General features: G+C 41.9%; 1 protein-coding gene and 1 long non-coding RNA gene across 4 annotated transcripts in view; both read left to right on the top strand.

Moving 5' to 3' along the window:
* Positions 1-26,505, top strand: part of RORA (RAR related orphan receptor A) — a 725,852-nt gene that overhangs the window by 683,332 nt on the left and 16,015 nt on the right. For all 3 annotated transcript variants that reach the window (XM_040493366.1, XM_040493368.1, XM_040493367.1), the window contains 3 exons: positions 15,112-15,253; positions 18,971-19,366; positions 24,811-24,932. In XM_040493366.1, coding sequence (XP_040349300.1) covers positions 15,112-15,253; positions 18,971-19,366; positions 24,811-24,932 — 660 coding nt within the window. The remainder of the gene's footprint in view (positions 1-15,111; positions 15,254-18,970; positions 19,367-24,810; positions 24,933-26,505) is intronic.
* LOC121042056 (uncharacterized) lies at positions 7,998-12,186 on the top strand. The gene is made up of 2 exons (XR_005795958.1): positions 7,998-10,912; positions 10,945-12,186. It is a non-coding gene; the product is annotated as an uncharacterized LOC121042056 (long non-coding RNA).

Here is a 26,505-nt window from a genome sequence, read left to right as displayed (position 1 = left end):
AGGGTCAGAGGGCGCCTGGGTGGCGCAATCGGTTAAGCGTCCGACTTCAGCCAGGTCACGATCTCGCAGTCCGTGAGTTCAAGCCCCGCGTCGGGCTCTGGGCTGATGGCTCAGAGCCTGGAGCCTGCTTCCGATTCTGTGTCTCCCTCTCTCTCTGCCCCTCCTCCGTTCATGCTCTGTCTCTCTCTGTCCCAAAAATAAATAAACGTTGAAAAAAAAATTAAAAAAAAAAAAAGGGTCAGAGGAGCGCCTGGGTAGCTCAGTTGGTTAAGCATCTGACTGGATTTCGGCTCAGGTCATGATCTCATGGTTCATGAGATCAAGCCCCATGCTGGGGCTTGGGATTCTGTCTCTCTCCCTCTCTCTGCATCTCTCACCCCACCCCCTGCCCCACTCACTCTCTCTCTGTCTCAAAATAAATAAACATTTTTTAAAAGAAGAGGAAGAAAAAAAAGAATATCCTAAGAAAACGACATAATGCTGTATTATTCTAGAAGGAATCATGTTTTTGTAACAGTAGACATACAAATATTTCCTCAGACCACACACTGAAGTCCTTACCTTATTTTAAAAAATAATAAATTGGACTTCATCAAAATTGAAAATTTGTGCCCTTCAAAAGCTATCATTAGTAAAACGAAAAGGCAAGCCATGTACTGGAAGAAATAGAAGGAAAAAAAGCCAAATCTGAAAATAAATAAAAGGACAAAAATAATAATAAAAAGGAACAATAACAAGAACCATCTCTTCACAAAACCCGGACAAGGAGCCAATAAACACATGGAAACAGTCTCAAGATCTCTAATCGTTAGGGAAATGTAAATAAAACCGCAGGGAAATACCATGACATATTCACCTGAGAGACTAAAATTAAAATAGAACAAAACAGCAGCAAGGTGAAGAAGAACAAAAACTCTGCCAATGATAAACCTGATGAAGATACAGAGAAACTGGTGAATTTTCCAGTCTCCTGTCATCTGGGGGCGGGGCTGTGAAGTGGCACAGCCCCTCTGAAGAAAGGTGGCATCTCATAAGCATCAACCTAACATATGACCTCACACCCGATCCTTGGTGTTTCCCGGAAAGAAACACAAGCACCTGTCATAGAAAGACTTTCCTGTGAGTATTTGTAGCCCCTTTATTCACAATGTCCACAAAGCTTTGGAAAGAACCCAAATGCCCGTCAAGTGAAAAAGGAGTAAAAGTGGGTGGTGGATGGATAAAGAAGATCCATCGAATGGAATGCTGTTTGGCGATAAGAGAGAAGGTACCCTGTATGCACAAAACAACATTCTGGTAAATGAGAGAAGCCAGAAACAGAAGAATACATACCATATAATTGCACTCAGAAATCATTCTAGAAGAAGTACCAATCTTAAATCTATAATGGCAGAAAGCAGATATGGTTACCTAGAGCCAAGGTGAGGAATGACCGCTAAGGGAAGGACACTTTTGTGGTTTGTGGCAATGTTCTAAGGTGGCGGTAGTTACACAGGCGTGCCCATTGTCAGAATTCATCAAAGTGGACTCTTCACTTAGTGGTGCGTTTTTGTATTTAATTTATGCCTCAGTGAAGTTCATTTAAAATATATATAAAAATGGGGCTCCTAGCAGTGTCCGATTCTTGATCTCGGCTCAGGTCATGATCTTGCAATTCATGGATTCGAGCCCCGCATCGGGCTCTGTGCTGACGGTGCGGAGCCTTCTTTGGATTCTCTGTCTGCCAATCTCTCTCCTTTCTCTCAAAAAGAAATAAACATTTAAAAATAAAATAAGGGGCACCTGGGTGGCTCAGTTGGTTAAGTGTCTGACTCTTAATTTAGCCTCAGGTTATGATCTCACTGTTTATGTGATCAAGGACCACGTTGGTCTCGGCACTGACAGCACTAAGCCTGCTTGGGATTCTTTCTTTCTGCCTTCCCGTGTGCGCGCGCTCTCTCTCTCTCTCTCTCTCTCTCTCTCTCAAAATAAATAAATAAACTTAAAAGTTTTTGAAAAATATGTGCACATAAAAAGAACAAAATCCTGGGGTAATGTCACAGTCTATGATGTGGCACAAACAGCACATACCCACTAGGCAGCAAGAAACCACAGACGGGAAAGTCTTGGTTGTATTTTGCGGACAACATATAATCCGGTTTAAGTGGGGCAAAGGGTAGCTTTCTGTGGACCCTGGAAAATAAGGACAAATAGGTACGCCATTCCCAAATTTATAAAGAGTCCATTATGCCAAGGTTTTTATTACGAAGGTACTTTACTTGTTCTCTTGAAATAATAAGGTAACAGTATACCAGCCTTGGTCATGCCTTGAATGTTGCATCTCAGAAAAACATAGATAATAGGTCTGCAGGGGTGTGGGTCTGTCACTAAAGATACTTTTGAAGGCTTGGAACAGAATTGAGTCTTAGCACTGGATAAGTTAGGAGGTGGGTGTGGGGTAAACTGAGGCAGGCCTTCCTGGGAGGAGGGGCCAGGCCATGGAATGGGCAGGCAGAAGAAAAGGCCAGAAATAAAACAAGAGGCTGCAGATATTAGGGTTGAGGTTCAGTCTTCAAAGTGAATAAAACTGCTGAAGTGTTTATAGAAAAATGACACTGGTTGAGGTTTCCTTTGAGAAATGGCCCTATTTGTCATTCCACTTCCCTTCCCAGCTTCATTGTTAGATACAGTGGCTGCTCGGATGATGATGAAGAAAAATTTATCTCATGATAAAAAACACAGGTTTTTTTAAAAATCTATATTCTTTAGATTTTGTTGGATATACAGTTTCAACTTTAACTTTTTAAATAATAATGTACAGTCAAGTGTTGGAGTTGGCAAATTGATTTCTGATTACATTTAAGACCTTTGCTCTTGATGGGTAACAACAGATTAGCGTTTGTTTGTCACATACTTATTCGTCAATTAATACCTGTAAGATGATGTCTTATGCAAAGTTTGCTTTTCCACCCAGAGAATTTGGAGGAGTATCTTTGCATTAACAGTATGCTATCTGAGGGGCACCTGGGTGGCTTTGTTGGTTAAGCTTCAGTCTCTTGATTCTGGCTCAGGTCATGATCTTATGGTTGTAGGATCGAGCCCCACGTTGGGCTCTGCTGAGCATGGAATCCGCTTAAGATTCTCTCCCTCTTCTTCTGCCCCTCCCCTCCTTGCACATACACATGCTCTCTCATATGCACTCTCTCAAAACAAATGATTAAAAAAAAAAAAAACAATATGCTATCTGAGGTTAACAATAAAAAGCCTTTCAAAGATAGCCAGAGTGCAAAATTGGTACTTTTCTTTTTTTCTTTGTTTTCCTGAAAGAGTTAAAGCAATTTCTGGAGCTTTTTATGTTTTAGGCTAAAAAGAAATGTCCATAAATATTCCATTTAGGCTCCAACTGTTTCTTAGAGGATTTTAATATTTTTATGTCAGTTGTGAAATGTTACTAGCTTTGGAGCAATTTTATCCACTTTTCAACAGTGATATATTCCTGCCCAACACTTTTATTTTTTAAGTTTATTTATTTTGAGAGAGAGAGAATGTGTGTGCATGTGTGCAGGGGAGGGGGAGAGAGAGAGTGAGAGAGAGAGAGAGAGAGAGAGAGAGAGAGAGAGAATCCCAAGCAGGCTCCATGCTGTCAGCACAGAGCCCAATGCAAGGCTCAAACCCAAGAACCATGAGATCGTGACCTGACCCGAAATCAAGCATCAAATGCCCCGCCGACTGAGCCACTCAGGCATCCCTAACCCTTATTTTAGTGTTTTAGAACACCTGGACCCAATATTAGAGCTAGCCATTTAAAACAAAAATTAGACTTGGCTGTTTCTGCAACCTGTGACATCAGGGTTTCGGTTCTGTTATATACAGGTGATAAAAAAAATGTATGTAGCTCACTCTTCCAGTCCTGTGATGAAATACACTGGTAATAGAGTGTGTTAAATTCCAATGTGCATCCAGATGATTTGGATTTTTTTTTTTTTATTGTTGTATTTTTTGTTTCTTTGTTTTGGTCTTAATCATGTCTCAGTAACTACTGCCCTTCCTCAGCTCACAGGCAGTGCTGGGCTTATGGCCTTGTCCTCAGTAGGGGCTCTAACGTAGTGTCCGACTCTGGGCAGGGCCCCTCATGCTTGCCTGGGGAATCCCTGCTGTTCAATGTGTTCATTTGGATTGGGTCTGAGTGTCACAGATCACAGTATGCCAAAGCAGACGTCTACGCTTACCAAACATGACACGTGAGGTCAGCTTTAATCAGAGATCATTTGCACATACAATTCTACAGGGAGGCCAGTCATCATTGAAGGAGAAAGTTGTTCAGGAGATCTGTGATTCCATGATTTATTGCTACCAGATGTATGCGTGTGGAGCTGTACCAGCTAACTTTTGCGAATGAGGTTGCCTATTCTTTTCTGAAGAACAAATTCTCTTCTTCATTTGCTTCCTTGGGGAATATTATTCCTGCCCCCACCCCACCCCCTGCAACTTAATTCTATCATTTCCCTCTGCCTCTTCCTGTCTCGGATTTTAATCTATTCATGCCCTCTCCTCCCCCCTCAGTAAGATTACGTTGGCAATTATTTTCTCTCTTTCTTTCTTTCTTTCTTTACTTTAAATACTTAACTCTCTCCCCATGTTTATCCAAAGATGTTTCTTCTTCCTCGCTCCCATATTTCTGAATATTCTCAACAGAAACTTCCCGAGAGAAATAAAATTGTAACAGTTCATCTTTTACATAAGGGATTCTCTGCTGTGACAGGGACACACACACTCTCTTCAAGAGCTCCCCCCCCCCATTTCAATTTTTTAGTTGTATCGGAAAATACAATAATTTAGGCAGGCATAGGAGCATTCACAATAAATCATAGAGTTATGAATAAATCTTGGTTGTCAAAAGCAAATGTGTAGCCGTTCCAAAGCGTCTGCCATTAGAATTCAGCAAGGCAGCTGTCAGCTGTTTTCTTGTAATTAAACAGCCAATGAACAGCTAATTAAGACATATGTGTATACAGAAGTGGAAGTGGGTATGTTAATGAACTGTAGGAATCAATTCATTAAGTGAAAATTGTCAAAAGACCAAACATCGGATCAGCATTTCAGCCTATGCCTTACTGAGAAGGAGCCCCAAACAGGAGGGGAGCCCCCTCAGAGCAAGATCCTCTGAGCACCTTTCCAACCACACCCATCGTCCTCCGTCCAGCCAACCCTCACCTTTGGGCAAAACTATTAATAACCCCCATAGGCAATGCCATGTTTATTAAGTAGATCCAGCAAATGAAAATGTTTTCCTACCCATATGTAAACCTGGTATTCAGTACCCTGCGAAATGTCACCTCCCTCTTCTGTGTCTAAACCATTATACGGAGCTTTGAGTACAGAACTGAAAAGTGGGCCTTTTGTGTTTATTTGTTTGGTTTTGTTGTTTATCTGCTTTTGTTTGATCTGCCCCATGTGTTTGCCTCAATGCTTTTTTGGTACTGTATTAAGAAGTCTACGGCATTTAGAATAAGATGCACCCAGGATTCAGCCCTTCCCCTTACCTGCTGTGCAACTTTGGACACATGGCTTAGCCTCTGTGCACTCTAATTTTCTCATTGTAAAACAGATACAGCAATACCCACTTTGCAAGGTTGATGTGAATTGCAGACCCATAATGTTTGCAAAGTGTCCTACATAGTGCCTGGTATTGAATAGGTGTTCAGCATATGATTGTCACCACAGGTTTTAATCAGTACCATCTTTTTTTCCCTCTGGTCATTCATTCAACAAGTATTTGTTGACTTGAAGTACTGGGTTAATTACTGGAAAGAAACAAAGCAGTCAGTGAGGGAGACCTGGCTCTGAGCGTATACATGGGAGGGGCCCCTCAACCAGTCTTGGAAGGGGCAAAGTCAGAGAAAGTGATTATCTCAGTGAATTCTTTTTTTTTTTTTTTAATTTTTTTTTTCAACGTTTATTTTATTTTTGGGACAGAGAGAGACAGAGCATGAACAGGGGAGGGGCAGAGAGAGAGGGAGACACAGAATCGGAAACAGGCTCCAGGCTCTGAGCCATCAGCCCAGAGCCCGACGCAGGGCTCGAACTCACAGACCGCAAGATCGTGACCTGGCTGAAGTCGGACGCTTAACCGACTGCGCCACCCAGGCGCCCCTCAGTGAATTCTTAAGAGAAGGGGAGAGGGGCACATGGGTCGCTCGGTCGGTTGAGCGTCCAACTTCGGCTCGGGTCGTGATCTCGCGGTTTGTGAGTTTGAGCCCCGCATCGGGCTCTGTGCTGACAGCTCAGAGCCTGGAGCCTGCTTCGGATTCTGCGTCTCCTCTCTCTCTGCCCCTCCCCTGCTCATGCTCTGTCTCTCTCTGTCTCAAAAATAAGTAAAACATTAAAAAATAATAACAATTAAAAAAAAGAGAAGGGGAGAGCTTCTAGGAAATGGGGGTGAAATTGGGGGGTTGTGGGGGTGGCTGTCCTATGAAGAACTGTGAACACAGCAGTTTAGGCTTGGCCAGAGTATGACTTTGAGAAGAGGAGTGAATGCAGGAGAGAGTTGCCTGGATAGGTGGTTGTGGCCTGGTCATTAGTAGAGGGCTATTCAGGGGCTAATAAGCAGAGAAGTGGCCTGATCAGGTTTATGTTTTAGAAGAGATCTCCAGTGACCGTATGAAAATGGATTGGAGAGAGTGTGAATGGAAGCAGGAAGTCCATTTGGGAGGCTGTATAATAACCAGTTCAGGAGATTACAGATATGGAGCATTGAGAAAATTGCAGTAAAGATGGAGAGAAGTAGATGGGTTTGAGAAATATGAAAGTGGCAAGAAACAGCCTAATACGGTGACTGCTTGGGTGGGGGAGGGGAGGAGGCAGAGATGCAATGAAGCTTATCGCTCTGCCTTAAGTAACTGGGATGAAGTTGGTCCCTTGGCTGAGCAAGCAAACACCGAAGGAGACAAAGCTAGGAAACAGGCGGTGGGTTGGGATATGTTCTCTTCTGGAATGAAGACAAAACCATTCAGCTGAAGTTTCTAGAGAGTGTGTGTGTGTTACAGGGTTGGGGGTGATAGGGCTATAGAAGGCCAAGCCACAGCTTTGGCGAAAGGCCCATCCTAAGTAGGGAAGATTCATTCAGATAGTGTGATGGGAATCTGGGGAAGGACTGGGCTCAGTCCAGTCACTTGCTGGTCAGTTTTTAACAGCTGACTCATTGGAAAACAGTGTCTGTCTGTATATACCAAACTTCAGTGTATGTTTCATGGATATGTGACACAATTTACAAGTAGTAAAATCTACAATATTCTTCATTATAAACGTATAGACAAATGGTTGTCACTAAATGTCCCCAGTGATCTTTGCTGAATTCCTCCATCCATAGGTACAGTTGCAGTTGATGACAGACTGTAGTGCCAACATGAATGTTGATACTTTCATTTACATTAGTGAATAAGAGGAAAATGAAATAAGGAAAACGTGTTTTGGAACTTCACTCATTCATCAGTGATGACATGAGCAACCTCTTTCCAGAATCAGATAATAGTTTTTAAATACTAGAATACTTCCTCACATTTGTTGTGCTATTCACAATGTGGTGGGTATAGACATTGCGTACTTTTCTTAATTTTTTATTTTTTTTAAATGTTTATTTTTGAGAGAGAGAGAAGGAAACAGAGTGTGAGTGGGGAAGGGGCAGAGAGAGAGAGAGAGACACAGAATCTGAAGCAGGCTCCAGGCTCTGAGGTGTCAGCACAGAGCCTGACGTAGGGCTCGAACTCATAGACCAGTGGATCATGACCTGAGCGGAAGTCAGATGCTTAACTGACTGAGCCACCCAGGTGCCCCAGAGACATTACATATTTTAACTTTAACCCACATTATTGTTTTCTTGATCACTTTTTTTTATTTTTATTTTTTTTTTACATTTATTTATTTTTGAGAGACAGAGAGAGACAGAACGTGAGCAGGGGAGGGGCAGAGAGAGAGAGGGCGACACAGAATCCAAAGCAGGCTCAAGGCTCTGAGCTGTCAGCACAGAGCCCGATGCAGGGCTCGAACCCACGAATCGTGAGATCATGATCTGGGCCGAAGTCGGACCCTTAACCAACTGAGCCACCCGGGTGCCCCTTCTTGATCACTTTTTAAATCTAGACAATAGGCAGAACAATAAATCAAGCCCTGATTTGTAGCTTTTGCCAGTTTCCATGGTATAAATACTCCCAGCTCATGGTCAGTTTGAGGACTCCCAACCTGACATCCCATTGAAGACAGAGCAGGGAAGATTCACTCACAGTAGCACACCATGTGTAGCAGCCACACCATCTGGATATAATTGATGTAAATAACCTCAAGAGCATGGATAATAGCAAAATAATAATAAAATAATGAGTTAATTTTTAATAATGGCTATGTTTAACAATTGGTTCACAGAATTCCTGAAATTTTAACACTCTGCTCTTGCAACCTGCTGTGAGGCTTCTCCCATACATCATGGCCTCAGTCCCAGTCCTGGGGAACTCCAAACTAGTAGGACTGGTGAACAATTTCGTAGCGTAAAGTCAAAAGTTAGGCAAGAGAATTTCCCAGAGGATGGAAGCAGAAATGGAAAATAAAACTCAATGAAAGGCACTTTGAAAGACTAGGTAAAATCAGGAAGGAGACACTGGAGAGTTGTCTTTGAGGCTGTTGAAATTGATACAAACAGTTGGTGTGTATGAGGAAATCAAGACTGTGTGGCATCACTTTTGTTAGCCCGACACTTGAGGGAGAGATACTTAAGTGAGACGGTACCACGCTTAAAATTAGGACAGTGGTGTTTGAGTCTTAGTAGTAATACTTAATCAGGCATGGGACAACCTTAAACCAGTCATTAACCATTCTGAGCTTCATTTTTGTTATCTACAAAATAAGAAAACTAGAGTAGATCTTAACAAGGGAAAGGCAGTGGGGTCTTCAGGAGCCTTTGTTAAAATATTTATCATGTAAAAGTGATATCTTTTGGGGTTTTTTACCTACAAAAATGGCACTTTCATATTGTTCAAACTATATATGTGTTCAGGACTATATCCCCAAAGGTTCTGGTTCAATAAATTTCAGGTGTACTTTTTAAACGCTTCATGGGTGATTCAGATGCACCATCTGTTTGAGAACTACTGAACCTGATAATCTCACAGCTTCCTTCCAGTTCTAAAGACCTGTTTGTATTACTCTCATTTACTATTTGCAGTAACCGCACGTTGGTATGCTGCCACTAGGTGGTGATCGTGTGCCACAGTCACAACAAGTTCTGCTACCCTGAAGTTCTCTCTGGTCAAGTCCACCATGTTCACAATGGCACATCTCCATGTATTTTGACATCCATAAAAATTGTCTTCTTTTAAAAAAACCAAAGAAGTAATTCATGAGCTCATCTTTTGGCAATACAACTCCAAAATTATGAACTTAATATCTTTTCTAGCTAACGCATAGCTTCAGCACTTTCTCTCTTCTTTATACATACCTCTTCAGTTCCACCCAAAGCTCCATGCGCTGGCTTGTGCTATTTACACTCTCTGTGTGGCCTCAAACTCCCCCAACTCCTAGAACTTGTGTCACAGCTCACTCATTTCTCACTCGGACCCTCTACAGGATTACTCCCCAGTCAGTAAAATCCTTTTACATTTATGAACGTATTTCTACCTCTACCTTTCTTCCTCGTCCTTCTCCCTCTTCCAGTCCTCCTCCTCTGAGAAACCCCAAGGAATGCTGAAATGAAGGGAGAGCGAGAGAGAGAGAGAATGAATGAATGAGTGAATGAAAGAAAAGAAAAAAGAAAAGAGAAGAAAAGAAAAGGGAGGGGAGAAGAAGAAAGAAAGAAGGAAGGAAGGAAACAAGACCAAGTCCTAATTCTCTCTGAAATGCAGAGTTCAGTGTTTATCTGAGTCATACAGGCTTGCCCTCTGTCTCTCTTCATGGCTCTCACCTTATAACCCTACTTGACCCATCCCATCTGGTATGTGATAGCTCTCCTCGTGGGCATGACTCTGTTGTCTTAGTCCAAAAGGAGCATCTCTTCTCTGGCTCTTACCCACTCCTAGAACTTTCAGCAGACACTTGCTCAACTGACCCAATGAAGAATAAATGGTGAGAAGAGCATGGTATGTCTGTTTGCTCGCCTGCTTTTCCCAATCCCTTCAAAGCTGACACATCTAAGGAAGTATAGTTGTTTTCCAAGCTGATAGCTTGGAAGCCAGACATTAGTTCCAGCCTCAGTGCCATTGCTCAAAGCACATGTGGAATGCTTCATGGATTTTCCTTGCGATTTATGGCATAATTACTCAGACATCTTTAATAGTACATGTCTTTAATGATTCAGTGTCCTTGAAGTAAGTTTGCTGTTATTTGTTGTTTTGTTTTCCAACTAAGCCGAAGTAATGTAGACCTAAATAAGGTGAATAAAAGGAGACGTGATCCTCTGGTCAGAAATGAGGGGAAATTATGAGATCATGGGACTGGTTTTCTCATCTGACTCTAACCCACATCAGGAGGTGACTGTGGAAGAGAAATCTGTAAAATGCCTGGGCAGTGCCCTTTTGTCTGCTAAAGGGGCTAACCTGAAGGAAACAGCAATTTCAGAGTAGATCAGTCTTGCTGCTTTATTCATATCTGTTTCTTTGCCTAAGTTAATGGTTGCCCTCTATGAGAACAAGCAAGTGGGAATCCTTTTGACATGCAAGGGAAGCAGAAAACTAAAAAAGAATGAAAGTGTGAGTTCTGGAATTAAGCCACATGCATTCATCCCCTGCCTTTACCCCATGCTCAAGGTGGAGCTCTGAGCAAGTCATTGTACCTAAAACCAAGGAATTGATGATGCCTTCCTCATACTGCCCTTGTTATAATTAAATGATGTCATCCACGTAAAGCACAGGGTGCCTAGCACATAATCACTGTTTCAACAATACCTTCGGTTTGTTTTAATCAGGTAGGTAAGACACACAGATGCAAAAATGTCATGAAGGATGAAGATTTTATACTCACAGGTCCCTAGGAAAAAGAGGTGCGGCATGGCATGCAGGGGGGACCACAGTGGGAAGGACCAGGATCAGTCAGGGGTAGAGGGAGCAAGGGGAAAATGTGGGCAAGAGCCTTGTTGTGATTTTCCCTAGAAAGGAATGGGCAGGGCAGGATAAGCAGGTTTAAGATTGGCTAGTTTTCATAATTTTAGCCAGCTCTGGCTGCCCTAGTTGTCTGGTACCTGGTCCTGGGGTAATTTGGTCAGGGCACTAGTGGCCCAGAGTGTGAGAGCATTATAGAGGAGGTGTTTGGGTATACGGGCTCCGGATTGGTTGGTTTGCCTATGAAGAGTGTGTTCCCAGGCAAGTTGTTTGAGATGTCTAAGAATTAGCTAGCCCTGGGAAATGTAATCTCTCCTTGGGTCACAAGGCCCCAAGATGTCAAAGCATAAAAAGTATGGAATAAAAACATATGGTTAATACAAGTACTCATTAAAGTTTTTCAGTCATCATCATCATCATCATCATCACCATCACCATCCTCTCTCAGTGTTCTCTGGTAGCAGAGCAAATTGATGGCTTCTATGCAAGCATTCTGGAACTTACTAGTGATGGTTGATACTAATTTGAATTTAGTAAGTGCAAACTTAAAAGTGGCATCCTTTTTTGTTAATGACCCGAACGTTATTCGAGAGCTGTATCTAGTTCTGAATTTCATATTTTTGAAGAAAGTGGAGAAACCTGAGAGGATTCTGAGAAGAAATACTTCAGGTGGAAGAGAAAGGTGACAGATGCTGTGATTTGGTTTACAGACACGGCATTGGGAAGTAGGGTGGCCATCCACAAGTACTGCTTCCATTCACATAAAAAGGAGATCACTCAGACATTTCTCTGTATTCGATGATCATGGAACAAAATGGAGCAGGTTAACTGTGAAGCAACAAAATTCAGCTTCGACTGCAGGAAAAGCAAGTGATTCCTGATCCTAGGCACCTGTGGTGACAGCGAACGTGGGTTGGTCTGAGCGGTAGTAGTCTCAAGAAAGAAATAGACACCTTTCAGCTTTGACAGAGATTATGCATCTCAGACAAATTGAATACCTAGCCAGGTGACCTCTCGGTATCTCTTTCTAAGGCTTATCTGCCTCTGTTACCATTTATATTTTCCTGAATTCTCTCCATTAAGTCCCAAAGAAAGCTTTACTTCTTCTCACTTCCTTTTCACAGAACACACACACACACACACACACACACACACACACACAACCAATGAAAAAGCCCACAGCTTTTTTTGAGAAAAGAGAGATTGCTTCACAGAAGAGGCCAGACTCAAAATAAGGGAGATTTAAAGCATATCAGACAGACAGTCTGAGACCCGGGATCCCCAGCCTTGCCCATGTTTAGGTTAGTGAGTGGTTTGGCAGAGAGCCAAGAGCAGGTGACAGGTCAGTGCCCTTCCTCCTCCCATCCCAGGTTGACTTCCAAAACGAAGAAGTGGGAACTAAGGTCATATCCATCATACCTATTGACTTAATCCATAGTCACCCACCTGTCACAAAAGAAAGCAGATGTACTAGATTGCACTTCCCAAGTAGTTCATATACATTTCCACCTACATATTGTAGAAAATTCAGAAAGTGCAGATAAACAGAAAGATGTTTATTTTTATCATCTTTTTGAGTCAGTATTTGTATTTCTGAAATTCCATTTTTTTACATTAAGTTTTCATATTTTTTTTAATTTTTTTTTATTTACATATGAAATTTATTGTCAAATTGGTTTCCATACAACACCCAGTGCTCATCCCAAAAGGTGCCCTCCTCAATACCCATCACCCACCCTCTCCTCCCTCCCACCCCCCATCAACCCTCAGTTTGCTCTCAGTTCTCAACAGTCTCTTATGCTTTGGCTGAAATTCCATTTTTAATGGTTTCTGAATGTATGGATATCCAGTTATTTTCCAATTCACTAATGTAAGATATTTAGCATCTTTCTAAATTATTTTGATATAACAGATACTGTGTATGATAAACATCCTTGTAGATAAGTCTTTGTACCATTCTTAATATTCCTTTAAAATATATTCGTTAAAAGATAATTACTGGGGTGCCTGGGTGGCTCAGTCGGTTAAGCGGCCGACTTCAGCTCAGGTCATGATCTCGCGGTCTGTGAGTTCGAGCCCCGCGTCGGGCTCTGTGCTGACAGCTCAGAGCCTGGAGCCTGTTTCAGATTCTGTGTCTCCCTCTCTCTGATCCTCCCCTGTTCATGCTCTGTCTCTCCCTGTCTCAAAAATAAATAAAACATTTAAAAATTTTTTAAAATATATTCGCTAAAAGATAATTACTAATTTAATAAATAGACATGTTTTTAAGGATTTTGATACAACTGCCAAATTGACCTCCAGAAAAATCTTTTGATGGGATAGTACCTTTGTCAGTTTGTCCACTACTCTGTCAGTTTTTCCGGATTTTACCTCTCCCCTCTCCACTTGTGTCCCCTTTATTGAGGTCATGTATCTTTAACATTAAGGATTTGAGGATAATAATGCTCTTTTGTACCCTTCATGGCTCTACATCATAGAAATGACTCTGGTTACCTTCCTTTTCTTCACTACCTCCCTAGCTTGTGAAACCACTAAGAGATAAGTCAACAAGAAAAAGACAACCAACGGCCCCATATGTTTAGAAATCAAGAAATATGCTTCTAAATATTATATTAAAGAAGAAATCTATTGGAAAATTAGAGCATGTTTTCAAGTGAATGGTAATGAAAAATGCTACATAGCAAAACTTGTGGGTTACTTCTAAAACATAACAAAGGGGCGCCTGGGTGGCTCAGTCGGTTAAGCGTCCGACTTCAGCTCAGGTCACGATCTCACGGTCCGTGAGTTCGAGCCCCGCATCAGGCTCTGGGCTGATGGCTCAGAGCCTGGAGCCTGCTTCCGATTCTGTGTCTCCCTCTCTCTCTGCCCCTCCCCCATTCATGCTCTGTCTCTCTCTGTCTCAAAAATAAATAAACAAAAAAAATTTTAAAATTAAAAAAAAATAAATAAAAGATAACAAAAAGGAAAATGTGCAGCTTTAGGAAAATGATAAACACTGAAAATTAATGACATAGTGAGGATCCAGCTCAAAAAATTAGCAAAAATGAGTGAATGAATGAATGAAATCCTTGAGATCAGTACTTCCTTTGGCATCTTTTTTTTTATATAATTTTTTTTTAACATTTTATTTATTTTTGAGACAGAGAGAGACGGAGCATGAACGGGGGAGGGGCAGAGAGAGAGGGAGACACAGAATCGGAAGCAGGCTCCAGGCTCTGAGCCATCAGTCCAGAGCCCGACGCGGGGCTCGAACTCACAGACAGCGAGATCATGACCTGAGCTGAAGTCGGACGCTTAACCGACTGAGCCACCCAGGCGCCCCTCTTTGGCGTCTTTGAATACCCTCTCATTTCCGAAAATGGTGCTTAACAAATAAGTGGAACTTGATGAACATCAGATTGGATTTGCTAAATTAAGGCCATAACCCTGAACACGTGGTATTTCCAAACTGTCAGAGGTTGAGGAGTATTCCCATTCTGATTGATCTACCAAGGTCATCCATCCAAATGTCATTTAAGTTCTTGGGGCAGTAGCTTCTGTCTTAGGAAATGCAAGATGCCTGGTGTGGTGGAGTTAAGTGGGCTAGTAGAGATGACCCGCGGTAGCAGGATTACAGCCACCATGAGTTACACTGAGGCAGCATTTTCCTTATCTCTGGACATCCCAGAGAAGTGTTTTGTGTTTATTCCACTAAAAATATTTTGGAGATAAAGGTTAAAGATAAGTGACTTTGTACCGATCCATCAAGAACATGGTTTGTTTGTCAGAAGCTGACAACAGGGTCTAATCCTATGCCTTTCAAATAGGCAACCATCTGTTGGAGTTAAAGAAAGTTTCGCATGTGTAAGGGACGGAGGATTAAGCTCTGGGGATCACTTTTACCCAAGCAAAAGAAGTGACTTTAATTTCATTAATGGTCTCCTGGATCATTCTGCTACAACTTTAATTCTCCATTAAACATTAATGCTGCTCAGCACTTAGTATACTGCCTTTAGTATCATACGGCTCAAACTGACACTAACCTGTTTTATATTTTATAACTGAATCACAGGGCTTTTTCAGGAGAAGTCAGCAAAGCAATGCCACCTACTCCTGTCCTCGTCAGAAGAACTGTTTGATTGATCGAACCAGTAGAAACCGCTGCCAACACTGTCGATTGCAGAAATGCCTTGCCGTAGGGATGTCTCGAGACGGTGAGCCCTCATAATTTGAGTTGTAGAATGGCATGGGCTTGTGAGAGTGCCTTCTGAGACCTGGACCCAGATCTGCCAAAAGATGTCCCCTCTGTCCCTCTCCCTCCCCTACACCACCCACCTTCTCCGGTGGCTTTTTGGGTTCCACAACAGTTACTTCCCCCTCTGTAATCCATTGGAGTCGGCTGGGGGTGGGAGTGGCATGGAAGAGAAGCAGGTGTGGCCAGAACACCTTCAGATTTTTTACATTTAAGACATTACAGGTTGATGAATTGATTGAGGGTAAATGTCATCTGAGGACCTAAATAAATATACCTCTTATAGGCACTTTCCCCAGTAAGAAATATAAGCCAGAGCTAATCATCACGTGCTTGACACTAGTAAGCTTATTGGCAGTTGGAATGCATTAGCTTTTATGTTAACTGGGTGTTTTGAATCACATACCAACGTCATATATTTGAGTTAAAAAAATTTTTTATTACTTTTTTTTAATTCCAGTGTAGTTAACATCCAGTGCTAGGTTAGTTTCAGGTGTACAATATAGTGATTCAACATTTCCATACAACACCTCGTGTTCATCATGACAAGTGCACTCCTGAATACTCATTGTCTATTTAACCTGTCCGTCTTCCCTCCTACCCTCCAATAGGCTTTAAGAGTACCTCCAGTTAAAGTTATTATTTCTTTTTTCAACCAGAACATTTTTTACTAAGAGCATACTTTAGGATACATGGTTCTAAGAGATAAATGTAAAACATTCCATCCATGAAAAATAGAATACACATTTTCTTTACATTTTTCAAGAATCCCCTGGATAAGTCACATAAAAAGAGACATAACAAATATTATAAATTTAAGAAGACTGAAATTATACCAAGTATATTTTCCAACCACAATGGTACAAAACTAAAGATCAATAATAAAACAAAGCCGGAGAATCTACTATGTAAATATTCAGTATTTAATATATAAATATTAAACACCACACTACTGCACAAGCAGTGGGCCAAATAAGAAATCAAACAGCAAATCAAAATATATTCAAAACAAAAGAAAAAGTCATATATTTGTACCTAGAGAATGTGTGAAAATAGTACAAAGCATGGCTCAATGACAGTTTTTTTTTCCTTAAAATTTAAGAAAGTATGTTAAAAAATAGAGGCCATCATTCAATTGTAAAACATTTCAAGATCTTTCTGTAAAACTGTCTTATGTACATGGAGTAATCAACCCCAGATTTCAAGACAGTTATTCTTAAACGGGGAAACTGGGCACAAAGTATAATGGATACTTTTATGAATATACAGGCTGGCTGGCTCTCTTAAGAGATCCCTTGAAGGAAACATCTCTTTCAGTGGAATTTCAGCGTGTGGAAAATATTTCAGAACGCTGGGCAGGCATTCTGAAAGCCTGTCTTTCCCCCTAATTAGATGTTCTTGGGGCCCATAGGCCTATCCAGGCACAAGTTGTGATGTCCTTCAGTAGTGGTGCACAGGATGGCACCTGTGTAGCAACAAAAATGTGTGGGAACAGAAAATAGAAAGTTTGGGGCATGAAAAGACGCAAGTCACAGAATTTATATTCTCAGAAATTCCAGTGATTGGCAGCTCTGCAGATCTCATCTTCCGATGGCACTAAACCGACAAAGTTAGGCATTTCTCTTGTGAACTTGTAGGCTAAGATCACAAGTTGTGTGCGTACCTATGGTTATCCGTCCCACTGGGTATTCTAATATGTTGGGGCTTATACAATGACAGGCCTGAAACCTAGAGCTCAGAACAGCTTGATCGATGCCTAACCAGCCCCACCCAAGTTTGTTACCTGAGTCGCGAAAACTGGAAATTGACCGGGATCCCACTCCCTTGTTTCCTATGTGAAAAGGAACAACATGTCTTTCTTGGCAGAAAATGAATCTCCCAGCTGGTCTGGGTGGTGGCCCTGGATCCCAATTTCACTTCCATCTATTTTCTCTCCTGCCCCGAAACTCCAAGTATTATAATGATAGCCAAATGGGTGCATTCATCCACCTGATCGGGTATTCATGTAACCATAATCAATTAGTAGATCTTAGTCCCTCCAGCAGAGGATTTATCTGCATACACAGAATCAGACTGACAATGGATAAAGAAGATGTGGTTTATATATACAATGGAATACTACTTGGCAATGAGAAAGAATAAAATCCTGCCATGTGGAGCAACGTGGATGGAACTGGAGGGTATGATACTAAGTGAAATAACTTAGTCATAGAAAAGACAAATATCATATGTTTCCACTCATATGTGGAATTTGAGAAACTTAACAGAAGACCATGGGGGAATGGAAAGGGAAAAAGACAGTTTCAAACAGAGAGGGAGGCAAACCATTAGAGACTCTTAAATACGCAGAACAAACTGAGGGTCAGTGGGGGGAAAGACGAGAGGGGAGTGGAAAATGGATGATGGGCCTTGAGGAGGGCACGTGTTGGGAAGAGTACTAGGTGTTGTGTGTAAGCAGTGAATCATGGGAATCTACTGCCAAAACCAAGAGCACAGTGTATACACTGTATGTTAGCCAAGTTGACAATAAATTATATTAAAAAAAAAAAAAAAAGAATCAGGCTAACAAATAAATGGGTTACTGGGAGAGTTCAGACCAGGAAATCGTAGGGTTCCTTTTATCAATTATCTGGTGTTTTAAGAGAGATCATTTTGGATTCTGAATGAACTGGATAGTTACTACACGCATTGTTCTACTTTAAATATGGGGACACATCGGTGCCTAGGTGGCTCATTTGGTCTCAGGTCACGATCTCAGAGTTCACAAGTTTGAGCCCCACTTCGGGCTCTGTGCTGGCAGCTTGGAGCCTGGAGTCTGCTTCAGATTCTGTGTCTCCCTCTCTCTCTGCCCCTCCCCTGCTCACACTCTGACTCTGTCTCTCTGTCTCTCAAAAATAAGTGAACATAAAAACTTTTTTCAAATATGGGGACACATGGCAAGGAGAAATTTGCAAACACAAATTTTCCCAACAGGGATCTTACGCATTGTTTGCCCTTCCCAAAATTCCAGTACACTTTCTACTGGAGGCTAAACAGCAGAAAGTCACTTAAAGGTGGGCCCAAGGGTTTCACAAGGGTCACCATGACCCAGAAGGATGAGGGGGGCTTCTTAGGTCACATAGACTCAGAGATATAATTCAGGGAATTGCAAAGGTCTCATCCAGTCTGTTTAGGTCTCTCAGCAAAGCCCCAGTGTCGGGCCATTGGATTGGGAAGGAGCAAATGAATGAATGCGTGAAATGAATGAAAGTTGAAGTTTGGCTGCTTGTGCCTCGTTGTACCTCTATGCGTCTGCATCCCTGTACACTGGTCTGAACCCTGGGAAGAGAAAGAGGTGGTCTAGGCAGGCTGCATGGGTGGAAAATGAACAAGCCCATTAAGTCGCCTGTCAGTGATTCCCACTGGGCGTAGGGTTCTATGACAGCAGGAAAACATACATGGTCATTGCCCTTCCGCGAGTCCTAGGTCTGTTTCTGAAACTTTGCTCCTCTGGGATGTGGAGCCGGCAAGCTTGGTGTGGGGTGGGACTGCTTTCACCCCTGGATCATGTCCTCATTCTGTGGTTATGTGGTTTTTGATTGAGATTGTCTGAGACTTAAAAGGAACCCCTGAAGCGTGCTGGAGAGAATAATAAAGAAGAACGTATTGTATATGGTGTGGTTTGGCTTTTTTCTTCCAGCTGTAAAATTTGGCCGAATGTCCAAAAAGCAGAGAGACAGCTTGTACGCAGAAGTGCAGAAACACCGGATGCAGCAGCAGCAGCGAGACCACCAACAGCAGCCTGGAGAAGCTGAGCCGCTGACTCCAACCTACAACATCTCGGCCAACGGGCTGACAGAGCTTCACGAGGACCTCAGCAACTACATTGACGGGCACACCCCTGAGGGGAGCAAGGCAGACTCTGCTGTCAGCAGCTTCTACCTGGACATACAGCCTTCCCCAGACCAGTCAGGTCTTGATATCAACGGAATCAAGCCAGAACCAATATGTGACTACACACCAGCATCAGGCTTCTTTCCCTACTGTTCTTTCACCAATGGAGAGACTTCCCCAACTGTGTCCATGGCGGAACTAGGTAATGGCCTCCATGTTTCCATTGTGATGCATTATTCATTCCCTTCCAGATAAGTGGGATATGTTGGACTTTCCCGTAATAAGTTATGGTACTTAAATGGTACTAAAAGAGAAATTCGCCTTTACCATATGGGCTACTTCAGATTTTCACGCTGCCCCTTTGCTTTTGACTATGCCCTATTTCCCATCGCATATCAAAGAAACGCACTGACCTGTCAGTATCAGAGAGGGAACAGCATCTCGGTTCAGAGATTTAAAGCGGTCTTTAAATTCCACAGAGGCTATAAACTCAGGAAACAGCCCCATTAATTTTGTTCATTATTTTCTTTAGTTATATTCCAGGTATTTCTTTATACCTGGAGTCATAAAAATGGCAGCCCACACCCTGAACTTGGTCCATACGCATGTTTTTTTGACCCTGAGCCCGGTCCATACGCATGCAGAGTTGTAAGATTTTTGAATTGGTTGCTAAAATTTTAAACCTAGACAATTCTGCCTAGAAGTTCACATTTTCAGCTTCTTGTGAGAGGAAAAAAATGATCTAAGTACACTGGACCAGTATCGGTGAATGACAATAAGCAGCTGGCCCCAGATAGGCCCTAACACCTTGGCGTGTTTTCCCATTTTATATCACTGCCCAGCTCCTGTTGGCATCTAGGTTTTGCAACTGTGGTGTATTCCATAAATGTTAAAGGGAAATTGGCGTCTTTATTTGCCAAAATGGTTTGGTGATGATATTGGTGACGACACTGGTATATTTCATAGAAGAAGACTCACCATGCAAAACAAAACAAAATTTGTTGTTTCCTAGTTCCTGTGAGGCATTGTTGCTTTTTGGGAAATGTGACCTAGCCATATTGATAACACAGACAGTGGAAGACTTGCCATTTCAAGGAAGTTGTGTTAACAACCCTCGTTATAATATGTGATCGATTTTTAGGTACAACACTGTTATTAGAGAAACTTTGATTAGAAACTTTGCAGTTCTAGAATTTGATGTGCTCCTCCCTGCGATTCTTCACACAAGGTTGCAGTCCTTTGGGATATTTCAATTAGTTGCTGTGGAGGTGACTAAGTTAACACGAGGAGAGAATGGAGACTTCAGATGGAAAAGAACCAGCAGGTTCTGACTTGAGCACAGACATTCTTAGTTCACAGAAATAACGGTTGTGTTCTTTAGATGGTTTCTCCACCTCTGTACCCCATAAAACATTTTAAGTGAAATTTATATTTCCAGTAAAATCTTTCTCCAAATAGAACAAATTGAATGTTCTTTACGGTTTTTACACAAGCACCTCTTTATGGGTCTAAATTTAAATCCTCAAGAGCAGGGACATTTTAAGCTCGGTCTTTAACCACTGAACAGCATTAAAGGTGTATCACAGCTCTTTTGATTAACAGAGGAACCTCTGAACTAGAAGCCAAGCTGAGCAGAGGTAGGTTTGATATTTTTTTCTTGAACTAGAACAAAAACCTTCCGTTTTTGTCGTGAAATCTTGGCTGGCCGAGACTTAAGCAGGACTGTAATGAAAGTGAAATTTTCAGAAATGAATACACATTTGATTGAAAGCTGACATGATATCATGAAAACTGACCTGGCTCACTTTCGGTGTGCTCCCACCTTATCATAAATACATTTGAATCTGGCCTGTTTGCTTGTCAAATAGTCAACTCTGGAATAAATCCATAGGGCTTAGCCAAAGCATTGCCCTTAAATATGGCCCTGGGGCTAAATGTGCGCTAATACCTAAGTGGGGCCACAAATGGCCAAGCCGTTTCTCCGTGACCCCACACGTCCATGTCCTCTTCCACAGTTGTCACCTCCCTCTGCCGTCTGGGAGCCCTGTAGCCTCTTATGTTCTCCATGCTCTCCTAAATTAGGGCTTTTTCACATGTACTGTGGCCCTTTCCAGAATGACTCAAATTAGCTTATCACTAGGGTTAGTCCCAAACCTAAAACTAAGCAAGAATTTGTCTGAAAAGAATATAATTGGGTTATAATTTTCTTCCCCATTTACATGTACAAAATAGTTTGAGGAGCTAAGGGTAGCATAGAAGTGGCCAAAGACTTTGCTGCTCCTTCTTCATAGCTACCTGGGGTTCCCTGATATTTCCTCTGGGGCCTTAAGTCCTGCTGTCTTTTTTTTTTTTTTCATTCCAGTATAGTTAACATACAACGTTATATTTGTTTCAGCTGTACAATATAGTGATTCCTGTCTTACTATCTTAACTAACACTCCTGACTTCATTGTAGGCGAAATTTTGTCATCAGATTTTAAACAGATGAAACCAACTCTACAGTTGGAGAATAAATTGTAAATTGACATATCTTAACCTCAGTTCTATCTTTCAACAATAGTATCTACAATCCATGACTTTCAGTGGAAATACATCTGCATTCCTGGCTAGGAAATTTCGCCCTTGAGGTACAGTTAGTACCTGAATTATACATTGCAGATAAACAACCTACATTCATTAAAAAAAAAAAAAAAAAAAAAGCTAGCTGCACGTGTCACTATAATTGATAACTAAAGCCTTGTGCAGAAGAGACAATTATTGGACAAAAGCCCTAGTCAAAAAGTCAGCTCATATGGTTTATGGTCCTAGCTTTGCTATAGGTTGTACAACCCATTTTAAGTCCTATAACCTCTGCAAGCTGCAGTTTCCCTGCCTGCAGAATAGAAAAATTAAGAGCACAGACTCTGGTGCCAGATTGTGTGTGTTTGAATCACTCGCCACTTGCCAGCTGTGATGCCTTGGAAAAGCCACTTCGCTTTTGATTTCATCATCAGTAAGAGGGCAAAATACTAGCACCTGCTTCCTAGGGTTGTTATGAAGATTAAGAAAATTTGTATATTCGGAATATATGTGTCTATATGTATGGGTCTAGCACATAGAGCTATATAAACATTAACTGTTATCATCCTTACTAATGGTGTCATTATCTATAAACTGAGGAGAAGGTGGACCAGGCGATGTCCAGAGTCCCTTCCCGCTATGAAAATCTGTGACTGAGAAGTCAGGATTTTCTATCTGAAGTACCTAGACCTTAGCTGTGTTGAGGAAACCATTGTGGTTGATAAGGTGAACGGATTTGCCCATCACGAAGTGGGTTATCTGCTGAACTCACACCAGAAACCAGGTCTCCTAACCCTTCCAGAGTGTTTCTCTAAGAGACCACACTAACTTAACTTTTACTCAGTCTGACCATATTGTCCTTTGCTGAAATGGAGATTTAAAAATAGTAGTGTCTGAAATCTTACACTTGCCAAATCAACTGTGAAATGTAAGCAAAGGCAGTTGGTGAGAATGCAGGCACTGCCCTCTACTGGCTCGATGTGTACATTACGCCATTCCTTGTCAGCTCAGATAGGCAGGGAGGGGTGGGAACAATTTTGGGGATGAAGTGAGACAAGATGCTGACCATATTAACTGGAAAAGAAGCATGATCTGGAAGGGAATATTATGAGTCTCTTCCCATTATTTACCTCATAGGGTCTTCTGGCTTCCCTGCAAACACTTTATTTTTTTTCATATCTGCAAAAATCATTGGACTATTTGCACAATTATTTTCTTGTTTCTGGCTCCTCATTGTTTTTGTCTTTACTCCCCTCTTCTCTCCATAAGCTTCACTGATTCTATGACACATCATTTATCGGCTTCTCCCTCTTTTGGTCAGTGTCTCTCTGTCTCTTCACTTCAGTTTTTTTCTTTGTTTTGTTTTCATGATATCCATTTATGTTGTGTTTGTGTCTGTGTGTTGCCAAATACAACTGTTAAGATTTATTGTGTTTCAGTCTCTAAGGAGATTCTGGTTTCAAGCTTCACTTAGGTGAACCCACTCTGTTTTCACACAAACAAGTCTGATTCTGTCTAATGAAAGCAGTAACAAATTTCCAAACAGACATTCTTACTGGGATTGCCAAGGTTTCACTCAGCACCATTTTTTTTTAAAGGGCTTTCCTATTACATAATCAAGACCGTGGAAGGGGATCGCTTTTGGGTATGGTTTCATATTCACGGAATCTTTTCTGTTCTTTTAAAATACTTTCATCATCCTTCTCTTCCATAACATTTGTTACCAACCTCCTGCACGCTCTTAGTCCCTCACTGTGGACTGCAGCAGCCTTCTGATGACGCCCCGGCCTCCAGCCTGTGCTCTAATCCACCAGTCACAAAACTGCTTGTTCTGTTTCCCCAGATACAGTGCTCAGTGTGTCTGCTCCACCTTGAGAATTCTGCGGACTCCTTCTGTGAAGCAGGTCCAACCCCACATTCCTAATATTCAAGCTTCTCCAGAATTCGGATTCTTACATACTCATGTTTCTGTTTTGATACTATCACTTTAGCCCATCTGCCTGTCCCCTGCACATGCCATCATTTGTTCCTTCATCTGTCATTCCCTTGAATGCGAAACCGGCCCACCTCTTCGCACCACTGACCTCTGCCTGCCAAATCCTCCCTCCTCATCCTTCAGGGTCCACGTCACATGCTCCTCTCCTGCCAAGAACCATTCTCTAATTCCCCTCACATTTCCCATCCATGACAGTGCTTGTGATCTTTTTGTCTCTTCTGATATAATTCAACTTGATGCTGAATTGCCTAATGTCTTGACTTGTCCTTTTAGCGTGTGCATACGGGTTCACCAGATTATAAGTTCCTAGAGAAATTTCTTTGGCATATATTTCTTTTAATATCTTCAGACTGCCTATATTCCAGTATAATAAGAACAAATGTTTATGTAGCGCCATAGTAGGTGACCCTCTCTGTTTTAAGTGCTCAACTCATTTAATTCTTACAAGCTCTTTGAAATAGGTACTGTTTTTGCAGATGAGAAGACCGAAGCACCAAGACATTGAGTAACTTACCCAAGGTCATACAGCTAGTGAATACAAGAGCTGAGTTTCAAACGCAGGCAGTCTGGTGCCAGAGTCCACTTCTTAACCACCACATTATGTGTAATGGCATAGTGGCCCTCGGTAATGCTTGTTGTGCTAGTTGCTGGGAAAATAAAAGAAAGAAATCGTTGTTTTCACACAAACATCCAATTTCCCAATTTTTCAAGAGAAATCCTCCCGAGGTCGATGTATACAGCAGATGTGTCTTCATAAAAATGCCAAGAAGAGGCTGTGTCAGTCATTTCCTACTCTTGTCCAGGTCAATAATTGTTCACTCCCAAACGGTGTAAAGCCACAGGAGAAGGTCAAGGTCAGGAGGGTCTTTGAAGTCCCCAAGACTTATTTCTAAATATTGGCTTTGCCTGTCCTTCATCTTCATGTTCGAAAATACAGAATAGTTCCAAATTGCTCATTTAAATATGTAAAGATAATGAAAACTGGTTCATTACTTTGTACATATTACTTTTTAAACCACATAAGTACAGAAAACCCTGATTATCCAAAGAAGAACTTGGCTTTTCATGTTTGTGATCTGTTTTCTCCTTAGAACACCTTGCACAGAATATATCTAAATCACATCTGGAAACTTGCCAATACTTGAGAGAAGAGCTCCAGCAGATAACGTGGCAGACTTTTCTGCAGGAGGAGATAGAGAGCTACCAAAACAAGGTATACTCTGAAGAATTTTACCCAGGATTGAGGCAACGGTGGGAAGGGTGTTTATGCTGGAGATCTGATCAAGAACACAAACAGACTAGACAATGAATGTATTTCATCAGATATCAGATGTCTGTTTAAAAATCTGTCTCCTAGAGGGGCGCCTGGGTGCCTCAGTCGGTTAAGCATCCGACTTCGGCTCAAGTCATGATCTCACCATCCCTGAGTTCGAGCCCTGCGTCAGGCTCTGTGCTGCCAGCTCAGCTTTGGATTCTGTGTCTCCCTCTCTCCCCGCCCCTCCCTCTCTCACACTCTGTCTCTCTCTCACTCTCAAAAATAAATAAACATTAAAAAAAAATTTTTTTTAATCCTTCTCCTAGAGATGATCATCTACTTGGGGCTTTGTCTTACTGAGATGCCAGTGTGTGAAATTTCTGCAATAACAAACCGATTTTGTTGTGCTACGACTTTACACGTATCTCCTATCACATGTCCATGGGAGCTGGAGGAAGCAGCGTCCAAAAGCCCAAATGAATTGAGATTTGTCCTGATATCACAGTGGAAGATTTCAAGCTCTGGAAGCTGATAGAAAATAATCTCAGCCTCGTGTTTCCAGAGCAGTAGAGAGTGTGTACAAAACAAGGTTTAGAAGCTATTGCCATAACTCCAGTGAACCTAGCAACGTGAGGCTGACAGAGAGCACTGCTTCTAGCCTTTTTCTTCACACACTCTGATCAACAACCCCCCAGAATGGAAGGGCAGGGCTGGAGAAAGGGAAATGCTGTGGTTTTTCCGAATAATTATAGAAAGGTAGGGCTAGGAGTGATGATAGAGATTATCCAGGCTAATCCTCCCCTGCATTTTACAAATGAGGAACCTAACAACCCTTGGCATATGGTGGGGGATTGAGGATATCAGGACTAGACCAGTGACTCCTGGCTTCTAATGCAGTGTTTCCTTCACCCCCATCATATTGGTGGAAGCAGTCTTAAACTAAAATGGGGGGAACACATGAGCAGTGTAACAGATCCAGGGTATAGATACCCTGTAACTAAAGAGTGGGTATGTAAAGGCAGGTAAACAGGAAAGGTTGAAGAACGGCAACACATCAGTTTGTTTGCCTTTGAGATAGCGGCCAACCAGTGTTACAGAGGGAAACCAGAAAGCAGTAAGAAACAGCAAGGCTTATGAAATGGGATTCAGAGTCAGAGATGCTGGGATTTGAATCCCAGCTCCAACACCTCCAGCTGTGAAACCTCTGTGAGCATTCATGTCCATTTATGGGAAACGGAAAAATGTTCGTGGAGAAATGAAACAAGGCAAAGGTGTCATAAAGCATCTAGCTCAAAGCAGGTGCACAGTAAATGTAATTGACTCCCCTTTTCCTTCCCTTCCCCCAGTAAAGTGGTGTTAAATGCCCCAAGGTAAAATGATCGCTCGGAAGAAGATCCTACTGGGGCGCCTGGGTGGCTCAGTCGGTTAAGTGTCTGTCTCTTGATTTCGGCTCAGGTCACGATCTCACGGTTTGTGAGTTCAAGCCCTGCATTGGGCTCTGCACTGATGGTGCAGAGCCTGCTTGGGATTC

This window comes from Herpailurus yagouaroundi, unplaced genomic scaffold, assembly GCF_014898765.1.
Source record: "Herpailurus yagouaroundi ecotype Mexico unplaced genomic scaffold, PumYag 184, whole genome shotgun sequence".
Classification (NCBI taxonomy): Eukaryota; Metazoa; Chordata; class Mammalia; order Carnivora; family Felidae; genus Herpailurus; species Herpailurus yagouaroundi.
The sequence above is the reverse complement of the archived record's forward strand: the minus strand, read 5'-3'. Positions and strand labels throughout refer to the sequence as shown.